This window comes from Zalophus californianus, chromosome 12 (assembly GCF_009762305.2).
Source record: "Zalophus californianus isolate mZalCal1 chromosome 12, mZalCal1.pri.v2, whole genome shotgun sequence".
In the NCBI taxonomy this organism is placed as follows: domain Eukaryota; kingdom Metazoa; phylum Chordata; class Mammalia; order Carnivora; family Otariidae; genus Zalophus; species Zalophus californianus.
Window position 1 is genome coordinate 99,444,806 of NC_045606.1, and position 12,179 is coordinate 99,456,984.

Consider the following 12,179-nt stretch of genomic DNA (forward strand, 5'->3'; position numbering starts at 1 on the left):
TTGGTAAGAGTGAAGTTCATATGGTGAATAGGTAACAAGCTTAAGCTGAAAAGGCAGGTCTGGGTCAGCTCGGAGGTTTTTTCCTAATGTCATGTTAGAGTTTGCATTTATAATAAAATCAGAAACTTCTAAAAATATTTTTTGAGAATAACAGAGTTGCATTTTAGGAAGACCAATCTATTACAAGGGTGATGAATGCACTACAGGAAAAAACTGTTAATAAAAACACTAAAATTTTTTGGGCACCTGGGTGGCTCAGTTGGTTAGGCGACTGCCTTCGGCTCAGGTCATGATCCTGGAGTCCCGGGATCGAGTCCCGCATCGGGCTCCCTGCTCAGCGGGGAGTCTGCTTCTCCCTCTGACCCTCTTCCCTCTCGTGCTCTCTATTCTCATTCTCTCTCTCTCAAACAAATAAATAAAATTGTAAAAAAAAAAAAAGATTTTAAAAAACACTGAAATTTTTTGAAAGTTGGCTTAAGTTAGTGGTGATGGTAGAGATAAAGAAGGGCGTTTGGGAGGAATTTAGGAGACAGGTTGGGTGTAGGAAAACCCAGGATCATTATCAGATTTACAGCTTTGGAGGTTAGTTAGTATAACTTTAGAGGGGGGAATACAAGAGAGTGTAAGGAAGAGGTGCAGAGGGAGGGATGATATGGATGAGGAGTCTTATTCTGGGCGTTTTGTGTTTGAGATGCCTGTGGAAGTCAGAAATACTCAGGAGGAAGCTCAACTATGGATATGAACTTGTAGATCTGAAAGTCATCAGCACCTAAGAGATAACACATGACATTACCACACAAGCTGTGGCTCAGGGGAGAGATGGGCAGACACATACAGCTAGCTGTTAGTTTTTTGGGGGCGGGGGGTGCTTCTCCCCATTCTTGGTATTTTTTTTCCGTTTAGGAAAGCACAGCACTCCTAATATCTGTGCTTCCTCATTCGCTTTGCTCAGGTCTAGTGCACATCACCAGGTTCTCCCAATATTAATTAGTTAAGGCTAAATGAGGTCATAGGGTTGGGGCCCTAATCCAATAGGATTGGTATCCTTCTAGTAAGAGGAAGAAACACTGGAGATCCCCCATCCCCACCCTGTACCCAGAGAAAAAGTCATATGAGGACTAGGAAGCCAGTTCTCATCAGATACCAACCCTGCTGGTACCTTGATCTTGGACTTTTAGCCTTCAGAACTGTAAGAAAATAAGTTTCTGTGGTTTAAGCCCCCTAGTCTGTAGCATTTTGTTACAGCAGCCTGAGCTAATAGACCCATAACATATGAAATTTTATCACAAGAAGCTTTATTACAAAATGCAGGAGAGAAAAGGCTTAAAGGAAAAGGCCTAACCTCAACTGCACAGGATGACTGACTAGAATGCTTTCAAACAGAGCTTTCCTGCCTCCAGTTTCTCCACTCACTAGATCAAAGGTTCTGAAACTTTTCAAACAAGTTCACTTGAGAAGACCATCACTCAGTACATCTGGGGAGGGTCCCCAGGGCCTGCATTTTCCACATGTATCCCAAGCAGGCACAGAGTTGTCCTCAGGTACACTGGTGAAGAGGCCAGCGAAGGTTGACATCCAGCCCACACGTGCCCCGGCACAGGTTAGGGAAAGTGTCTTTTTCTTTGCACAAAGGCACACTGACTCACCGAGAGGCTTGCACCTACTGGAACACACCAACCAGAAGTGGCACTTATCCTTTTTGTATAAACACTGATTTGTAGGGTGCCCTTGGATCCAGCTGATTCAGGTAATCCTCGACCACCATGTACTACAAAAATGGAAAATTTACATAGGCCCCAAGGATTCCCTAAGGAAGCAAATCTATACATTTTTGTAGGAATGATGTTAAAAGATTGACAGTCCAAGAGACAGATGAAGGTTTGCTAGAACAGGCTGGAAAATCACCTTATAGTGATAGATTAAGCCACAGAACAAAAGATGGAGTGATGTCTTGGACTGGCAATATTTTTTCCTTTGGTATTTACCTAAGAGACCCCAATATTAAGGCAAGTATGTTTCTTGGAGAATTGACATACACTATTGAAATGCAGAGGGGTTAGATACAAGTCATTGCTTGTTACTCGCAATGGTGGGCTTTTAGATGATTTAAATTAATCCAGAGGGAAAGGACACTTATGTGCGCCATCGTTAACAAAGGAGATGGTAGATGACATTTATTTTTGGCAATAGAGAGAAATCCTCCCGAGACACAGATGCTTTCTCACCACGTGAGAGAAAATGAAAATTCACTATGAGAAAACTGAACATCTCAACACAAATTTAAATAAGGAGGCCTGGTAATAGGAAGCAGAGAAAATGTTCCTTCCATGACTGGCAAGCCTTGCCCATGGGGATTACAGAGGGGAGATGCCTCTTTTTTTACATCTGGATTATTTGGAATCTTCGTGAAGGAGCCGTCACGCCACCCTGCCTGCTATGCAGCCGGCCAGTGTATCTGAGGTCAGCGTTTTGTGAATTCCTTATCCAGCTTAGGCCATGGATCCAAGAGCTGCTAGCTCCGCCTAAAAGCTGTCGCCGCTTCCTTTCTGCACGGCTTGGCCTAGACACTGAAGGGCTTTTCCCTGGCATGTACCGCAACATGGGTGTTGAGTGCCCCCATGTACGTAAAGCTCCTTCCACACTCATCACAAGAAAAAGGCCTCTCCCCTCTGTGATGGTGCAGATGGGTCTTCAAACTTCTCTTCTGGAGGAACCCCTTGCCACATTCAGAGCACCTGAAAGGCTTCTCTCCACTATGCGTATGCAAGTGGACCTTCAAACTTCCCCTTATGCAGTAGCTCTTGTCACACTCGGGACACTGGAAGGGCTTCTCACCACTATGGACTCGAATATGTTCAGTGAGCCTGTACTGCTGAGTGAAACTTTTGCCACATTTAACACAGGAGAATGGCTTTTTGTCACTGTGCTGGAGCAGGTGGCTTTTCAAATTTCCTTTGAGACGGAAACTTTTATTGCACTCAGGACACTGGAAGGGTTTCTCTCCACTGTGGATTCTCTTATGTTCAGTGAGCTGAGACTGCTGAGTATAGGTCTTACCACACTCGCCACATGCAAAGGGCTTCTCCCCCCTGTGTATCCGCTGGTGGAATTTCATGGAGGCCTTCCAGAAGAAGCTTTTGTCACACTCAGGACACTGGAAAGGCTCCTCCCCACTGTGAAGTCTCATGTGCTCAGTGAGGTGCGAGTGTCGGCTGAAGCTCCGGCTGCACTCAGAACAGGAGAATGGCTTTTCTTTGGTGTGGACCTTGAGGTGCTCCGTGAGCCTCGACTGCCGAGGAAAGGTCTTTTTGCACTCATCACAGGAAAATTCCTTTTGCCTGTTGTGGACTCTGCTATGGCGAGTGAGCTTAGAGGGCCGGGTGAACCTCTTGCCACACTCCCCACAGGAGAATGGCTTCTCCTCACTATGTAAACGCTGGTGGGCCTTCATGGCATTCTTCCAAGAGAAGCTCCTGTCACACTCTGGACACTGGAAGGGTTTCTTCCCACTGTGCTGAAACAGATGGGCTTTTAGGCTCCTCTTTAGGCGGAAACTTTTCTTACACTCAGGACACTGGAAGGGCTTCTCTCCCGTATGAACTCTGATATGTTCAGTGAGTTTCGTCTTGTGTGTGAATTTCCTACCACATTCGTCACAAGAAAACGGCTTCTCTCCACTGTGTATCCTCTGGTGGGCCTTCACGGCAGCCTTCCGGGAGAAGCTTCTGCCACATTCTGGACAATGGAAGGACTTCTTCTCATTGTGTTGGCAAAGATGGGCCTTCAAACTTCTCTGCTGGCGGAAACCTCTGTTGCACTCTGGACATTGGAAAGGCTTCTCCCCAGTGTGCACCCTGAGGTGCTCAGTGAGCTTGCATTGCTGGGTGAAACCCTTGCCACACTGCTCACAAGAAAATGGTTTCTCTCTTTTGTGCAAACACAGATGCTTCTTCAATGTGGCTTTACACTGGAAGGTCTTGTCACATTCAGGGCAGGGAAAGGGCCGCTGCCCCGTGTGAACAACCTGGTGGTGAGTGATCAGGCTGCATTTGAGATAGTAGCTCTTCTCACACTTGCCACACTGGAAACGCTTCTTCTTACACAGGATCATCCGGTTCCACCTGAGTTCAGGGTTCCCTCTGGATTTGTTTTTGTGCTTTGAATATTTACAGGGCTGAGTCTTAGCGTGGTTTCTTTTGTGCTTTACCAAGTCCCTTTTTAGCTGAAAGACCTTCCCACAGACAAAGCAGGAATAAAATCTTGGTCCTGGTGGAATTTCCAAGTGACCTGGAGTACCTATCAGCTTATGCCATGGATTGCTGTTATCCTGATTAGATGCTCTGAGGTCAAGGTTTTTATGTACAATCCCTATTTCTTGGAGACTTGGATGCTGTAAGGTTGCTCTTTCATCTGATAAGATCTTTCTTTCCTCCCCTGGTAAGGTAGCACATGAACCCTGCTTTAGGAGACCATTTAAATGGCCTTCCTTCTCTTTTGCCCTGAGAGTTCCTTGGTCACCTGGAGAGAAAAAAAGAAGACCCACCCTTACCAGTAATGTGTCTGTGCTATGGTGGGGTCAAGAACTGTGTTCACATTTCTAAGGAATCTCAATGATTTTGATGACTCTGTGCATCTGCCTGCCACAGGTAAATTATATTTAAGTTTAACTTTGATATGTAAATCCTTCCGGTATGTGTTAAGAAATGGCTTAGTATGGGGGAAAAAAATTGCAGGCAAATATATCTTGTGAACTTATGGATGACCCTCAGAGGGTAAGCAGAAGTTGAAAGAAAATAAAGATGAGTTAGTCTGAGAATATGACCATTCTATTTCCTTAAATCTGTTAAATAAGGCTTTGGGTCATATTCTTGCCCCCAAATTTCAGGAAAAGCTTTCTGGAAGAAATGCTAATAGGTATTTTTCTTGGGAATGTCAAATGGCAATTGACTAAATTCACAAAGAACACTATGGAGATAATTCCCTTTTCCAAGAACTCTGCATTATAAGAAACGTATTAATGTAAGCACAGTCAGTGCTGTTCCCAAAGTAAAAGCCATGAGGACAGGAAACGGGGAGCTGAGTTAGCACCTTATTCTCACCCACAAAAACTGGAAAGAACAATTTCAGATGCTCACTGGAGCCCCTATATTTCAGAACTGCTTTTTCTCCCACCTGTTGAACTGGGTCCTCGGGTTCTCCTTTTTTAAGTCTCTTAACACAGGAGGAAAATTCACCTGTCAGGAAGGGTAGGCCTGTCCCCAGAGAAGGACTCTGATTATGCTCTGTGGTCATCTTAACAACAACATAGGTTATGTTTCCATCTGGGTGATGTCATTTAGTAAGTTAGCGCTCCACAGCTAATGTCTAGATCATACTTACCTGTCTCCTTGAATCCTATTTCTTATCACTTACTATTTATGCCAGGCAGAGAAGCAGCTGTGACTATGGGGTGAGTGCCACCTGGCAAGAAGGGAACATTACTTTCTAGGGACAACTAAAGTTGTCCATTCTTTGTTACTCAGAAACCTTTCTAGGTCCTCCCTTTCTATAGGATGAAGTCAAACTTCCACCTTGGCATTCCTAGCCTCAGATAAACTGGCATTAATTTATGTTTCCCCTTCTCCATCTCCCATCCCATCCCAAGAATAACATTCAGCTATACATTTTCTAAATACAATGGGCTTGTTCCCACCTCTGAGCCTCAGGTCATGTGTGACCCCTGCTGATCTTCTCTAACCAAATCTGCCCATTCTTTGCTATTTAAACCCTAATTCCTTAGAAGTCCTCCTGGGAAACTGCTATCTCTACTCCACTCATTCTCCTCTAAATCCCTGTAGCACTGCTACCACTGCCACCTATTTTATTAAACTGTATACAGTCCCATTTTATAGATGACTAGGCCAACAGTTCGGTACAATCGACTAACTTAACTGCCATGTCAGGTAAGACAATAAACTCCTATAGGAGGACATACATATAGGTATATAGAACTCTCCATCCCACCCCCAGCCTAAGTAATAACTGACAGTCCTATGAACATGGTAGGGACTCAATACTCATTAGATGAATGAAATAAGAGACGGTGGCAATGAAATAAAGTCCTTGGGAATTCTTTTATTCTTTTGATGGACCTAACCATACATCCCTGGGTTCAAATCCCCTCCTCTTCAGGAGAATCCTTTGACTTCCAGGGACTTAGAAGATCTCCATTTAATAAAACATTAGCATAGTCTAAAAAATGACCTATTCCTTTAAGTATTTAAAGTGTTATAAAGTGTTTCCAATGTTTTTCTTATGATAAAAGGAATTCAAAAAGGAATCCTTTAAAAGGAACTTAAAAAAAAGCCCAAATCTAAAAATCTGTACAATAAAAAATAACTGGATAGTTTTCCACTGCTCTATACTCAAATGGACACAATGGTATGATGGAGAAGGTGGTTGTTCCTCAGGACTTGACAAGAGGGTCCTTTACTTGCTCTTTTACAGGTACTTCTTTCCAGGGTCATAATTTTTTTTTTTTTAATAAAACATACACAACTTCCCTCTTTATAAAAAGTAATACATTCTTATATTTGTTTCCCACTTGAATAAAAAAACCTAACATTCTCCATCAAAACAATTGTTTCTTATTCACTATGTCCAGCTGCCTATCCAGAAAGATTCAGGAAAACGAAATGAGTCCTGACCCTAAATCCATCATACTCACCAAAATACGGCAACTTTCCAGTCTTCTGCAAGTCCCACTGCTCATCAGTAGAAGGGCTAAGTGTTATGTTTTTCTCCAAGGGTCCCTGGTCTCTGATTAACAGCATTTTCCCTTGTTCTATCCAGGAAATCAAATCTGGCTTGGAAAAAACGCCACCTGCAAAGAGAGACCACATAGACTCAGTCTGGGTTTACCTGAGTACTTCACTAAACGTGATTTTCACAGTTAACTTTGATTCCTGAAGATACATCATCAAAGTTAGGTCAAAAAAATTGAAACCCTTGAAATTACATGAATGACAATAAAATATAACCTAACCAAAACTGTTTAGCTTAAATGTCCTCTGCAGTATTTCACAAAATTAAAGGAAACAGAAGTTAAGGGCGATGATTTTTAACAACAGATCTGGGCAGAAAGCATTAACAAATGATCATTATGAGAACAATAAAAAGCAAAATCACAGGGGGTCAAGGAGGGAGCCCAATCACTAAACACCTCTGACTAGACATCCAAGGAAATTAACTACTGAGGTACAGTGAAGGAACCAGGAAGTTGTTCAATGACAGCACTTATGAAGGGGGAGAGAGTAATGTGTCTAATGACATAAGCATGAAGGGAAGAAGGGTAGTTATAAAGCAATGGAGAGATTTTAGAAGATGCAACGGATACTATGTAGTAGCGTCACCTAGTGGTCATCCCTCGGGTCAGTGTTTCTCAAAGCGAACTGGGTACCACCAGCATTTAGCAGCACCTGAAGTGCTTGTTAAAAATGTAGATTCCTGGGCCTGAGGCTGGACCTGCTGAATTCTAATCTCTGGGGCTGATATCTGGACGTCCTGTAAAGAAAATCATTTGTAGCGCGCCTGGGTGGCTCAGTCTGTTAAACGTCTGCCTTCAGCTCAGGTCATGATCCCAGGGTCCAGGACTGAGTCCCGCATTGGGCTCCCCACTCAGTGGGGAGTCTGCTTCTCCCTCTCCCTCTGCCCCTACCCTCTGCTTGTGCTCTCTTTGCCCCCCCTCAAATAAATAAATAAAATCTTAAAAAAAGAAAAGAATTTGTAAATAATGCCCTTTGGGTTTTAAAATGTGGGAAAATCAGACTGGATTTTCAAGCCCACGGACACTAGTTATGATAACTCCAAACTCAACACTGGATTAGCACATGGCTCTAGTTTCTTGTACCTTACTGGCCTCAGACTGCTTAGCCTGAACTCCAAAAGTTGAGGTGTCCTGGTGCTCTGTCCTATCTACATTTCTCCCTAGATGATCCCACGTAGCCCTCAGGTTTAAAACACCAGATTTGTGAATCCAGTCCTGATCTTCACTTGAAATTCTGGTCTCGCATACCCAATTATATATATTTCCATATAAATATCTAATAAGCATCTCAAACTTAAGGTTCTCTCCCCAAGTTTCGTCCTGTCAGTGAATAAAGCCATTGCCTTCAACATACTTGAGCCAAAAATCTAGTTGATAGTTCTTTCACCCTGACGCTCCATATCCAATCCACGAGCAGACTCTCGAATGCTACCTCCAAAAGATATCCAGAGCCCATCTTACTTCTCTTTGCATTACTAACTACCTGGTTCAGCTGCCATAAAGCCTCACCTGCCCTGCTGAGATTCTTTTTTTTTCTTTTTTTAAGATTTTATTTATTTATTTGACAGAGAGAGACACAGCGAGAGTGGGAATACAAGCAGGGGGAGTGGGAGAGGGAGAAGCAGGCTTCCCGCTGAGCAGAAAGCCCACCCCAGGACCCCGGGATCATGACCCGAGCCGAAGGCAGACGTTTAACAGACTGAGCCACCCAGGCGCCCCCCTGCTGAGATTCTTGGCTGGTGTCCTTCTTTTCCTTGCTGTGCACTGCCGTTCATTCTCCACATAGCAATTCAAGTAATTAATTGTTAAAACAAATTTTGACATATTACTCCCATGTAAATCCTCTCATCATCTTATCTTCCCTTTGTCTAGAATAAAATCCTAGAGGCCCTTTTCTCATTTGGTATACCACTGTCCCCTTCTCCTAGCCTTCTGCACATGTGCTCCAGCAGCCTCCCCGTGGCTCCCAGCACGCACTGAGCACATACATTCCAACCCCTGAACTTCTGCACTAGTCCTTCCTCTGCTCAGAATTCTCTTCCCCCTGATTTCACACAATAGACTCATCTTGTCCTTTGTATCTCCGATGGAAGAGATTATAAACCCCAAAGGAAGGAGAGAATGCCACAAGTTATACTAAGATCAGCTATTAAAGTGAAAACAGAAGAAATGGTTTTAATGATACAAGAATGAATTCAAGCAAGTTGGATAAACAGCAAGGTATAATCTCCACAAATTTCTCTTCAAATCTCCTCCCTGAATATTTCTCTAGGGATACCTAAAAGTCCTATCCCCACTGCTCTTTCTCCCTCTACCAGTGAACTGTTTTCCCAGATCTTATGAGGATAGAAAATTCATCCTATTTAGGCAATATAAGCAGGCATCAAAGTATCACTTAAAAAAATAAAAGGGTACACTTAAAAAAAAGAGAGACAAATTGATTATTTAACAATTTTTAACTGTGGGAGAAGCAAGGGAGGGTTTGTGTGAAAGAGACTGTAGAATTGATAAGACTGAGGGGTGCAGATACCACTAGATAAAAAGGGACAAGTTAAATATCCCCACGCTGTAATAGGAAGTTAAGGACATATTCTGAGTGTACATTAAGCACAGAATTATATTCAACCAGCTAATAGCTAATACAGAGCAGAAATCCTATTGGTATTAGGCAGGTTCCCCCAAAATGATTCCTTTGAAGCCCAGCTTACCCAGGGAATCAAGAGTCTCATAATTGGTCTTCATCACTTGCTGATACATTTCCTTCTGCCACTTCTCTAGGATCTCCCACTCTTGCTCCGAAAAATATAAGGCCACATCATCAAACGTCATCCTTACCTAGAATCACAAAACAGTACATACGTACATTTTCACTTTCAAGCTACTGTCTTCCAACGTCCATGTCTTTAAGAGACAAGAAGAAACCATACTAAAGTCTCCTTCTCTCTGGATGGTGCCGTGAACAATGTAATAAAGGGGTCACAGAAGTCTATTGGACCCACACAGTGAATGAATGACTAGCAGACCTTTGAGCACATGTACCATCTAGAGAGGGATCCTTTACTTAGCAGCAGTTATTGCTATGCAAGACTTTTAAAAAAACTTTTTATTCTGAAATAATTGCAGACTCATAGGAAGTTGCAAAGAGTGTATAGGCCAGAAAGGTTCCCTGTACCCTGTACCTGTTTCGGGAGGGGGTGAGAAGCAGAAGGGCAAATGCATAACTTTAGTAAGATTATTAGATATGAAATTTCAGAAAGGGTAGAAGAAAAACTTGCATAGGTAAGGAGATTATACTTAATTGAATTTAACAGTTTCCTGGATTAAGTTCAGGATATGCGTTTTAAAGTCTAAAACCGGTGTTCACATTTTCCATTAACAACCCCAACTGGTTTCACATTTTCTCTCATTTCCCAGAGGCAGCAGTCTCCGGGTCCTCTCATGCCCACTCTCCCTTCCCGTGACTTTTTTCATCCGTTTATACAGATGACGTTCGCTGAGGCCACATTCACCGGCAGGGCACAGAACGAGAGCCCAAGAGAAACCACGACGTTCGAAGAGCCCCGACACAGGGCGGGAAAAAGCGGGTGACCTGAGGGGACGACCGGTAAAGACCCTGGATTTCTCCACTTGGCCCCTTTCTTCCGGCTCAACTGCGGAACAACTCGAGCACCTACACGGCGCCTTCACCGGCCAGGAGCTCGGAGCTCAGTCATGGGTCGCCGACAGTCCCCCGCCGCCTCACTCCCCGACTCGGGACCCCACTCCAGACCGCGACAGGGACGAATTTCTACACAGCCCGCAACCTCCAAGGTCCCTCTTACCGGAGCCGGCTCCGCCATGGCCCTTCGCGCTCCCGCCCGGCACCTGTCGCGGGCCGGGTAACTGCCCCAGAGCGGCCGAGCGCCCGGACGACCCCGCGGCACCTCCCTCGGCGCGCGGCCTCCCGCCCCGCCCACCCCACCGGCCCAGCCCCCACGCGGTGTACGCTGGGACTCGAGCCTGCCCCCGCTCCACAGCGCCCCCTGCGGCCCGGAGGAGCTAGCGACGGCCGCGGCAGACGCCTTTGCAGGGCTGAGCCGCTGGCCGCAGCGCTGTCGGTGACGGGTCGTCTGGCTCTGCCGGAGTCTCCAAACGAGGAAGAGCGAGACCCAGACGCGCTGGAAGGCATTGGAGCGAGGGAGACGGAGAGGTGGACGTGGAGTGAGCTGCACGGAGGGAGGAGACTCACTCTTCACTGAGCCCTGGACGGAAAGGGGGTGCGGGGATTGGTTCCTCCCCGAAGCGGACCCCAGGCGAGGGGTAGGATCAGCTGTGAGGCCATCCCGGGAACGGAGCGAGGGAGGTGAGCCGGCCAAGGGGGTCAAGGAGCAGGTCCCCGCCGTGGGCAATGGGGAGTCTGTGGTCCCGGGCACTCGGAGAGTGTGCAGACCCGCTCAGAATCCTCCCGCCACGGACCAGGGGCCAGGAGGCTGGAATTCATCCACCAAATCCTGCCCTTCTTCAGTAAGATCACTTCTGGTCTACTTGGACACAGGCCGAGCTGATAAATTTAACTGTAGGTTTTTGTAGATACATCGTCTCAAGTGAGGACATGTATCGTCCTAGTTTGCTGAGAGTGTGTTTTATGAGTGGGTGCTTTGTTTTGTCCAGTGCTTTTTCTTCATGGATTTCTATTATTGTGTAGTTTTTCTCCCTTAAGCAATTGATATGGTTGATTAGATGGATTGATTTCTGAACATTGAACCAGCCTTGCATTCCTGCCGTAAACCTCACAGTAATAAACTGTGGAGGGTCTGAAATGCCACTCCTTTAACAAGCTAACAGATCCACCTGCCATAGTTTCATTCATGTTGGCAAAACACAAGGCTCATGGGTCATAGGCAGCATGAGCTTTATGTTCACTTCGTTTGCTTGCCCCCAAGTCCCGTGGGAATGATATAGGGTGACCCAGATGCATGTTGCACCTATGATGGGTTTGTGTCACAGATGAGGAACCCAAACCTTGGAATTCCCACTCTACAGTAGAGCTGCCAGCAATTTGCTCAACTACTCTGATAATCTCTCTTCTGTTTTGTATTTAGGCCATTTACAATAAATGTTGATATATTTGGATTTACATCTATCATTTTATTATTAGTCTTCTGCTTTTCCTGTTTTTCATTTCTCTGTTTCCTCTTCTGGGTTATTTGAACCTGTTTTAGTATTGCATTTTAATTTACTTGATATAATTTTCACTGTATCTTTTTGTATTTTCTTTTGTGGTTGCTTTAGGAACTACAAAATACACATTTCATGTTCTTTTACTTTTTAAAGAAAGCAGCTTTATTGGGATGTAATTAATATACCACAAAGTTCCCCAATTTAAACCATACAG

At 44.7% G+C, this 12,179-nt stretch overlaps 1 protein-coding gene across 1 annotated transcript; it reads right to left on the minus strand.

Moving 5' to 3' along the window:
- Positions 1–480: 480 nt before the first annotated feature.
- ZNF425 (zinc finger protein 425) lies at positions 481–11,880 on the minus strand. The gene is made up of 4 exons (XM_027575034.2): positions 10,627–11,880; positions 9,514–9,640; positions 6,707–6,862; positions 481–4,518 (listed from the first exon to the last, which is right to left on the minus strand). The coding sequence occupies exons 1-4, from the start codon at positions 10,642–10,644 to the stop codon at positions 2,561–2,563; spliced, it is 2,259 nt and encodes a 752-aa protein (XP_027430835.1). The 5' UTR covers positions 10,645–11,880; the 3' UTR covers positions 481–2,560.
- Positions 11,881–12,179: the final 299 nt, after the last annotated feature.

Bases quoted from the DNA above. Each gene is read 5' to 3' on its own strand.
- ZNF425 (XM_027575034.2), bottom strand. The intron at 6,863-9,513 runs GTAAGCTGGGCT...CTCTCTTTGCAG, and splicing joins TGAGACTCTTGATTCCCTGG to GTGGCGTTTTTTCCAAGCCA. The intron at 4,519-6,706 runs GTGAGTATGATG...TTTTCTCTCCAG, and splicing joins TGGAAAGTTGCCGTATTTTG to GTGACCAAGGAACTCTCAGG.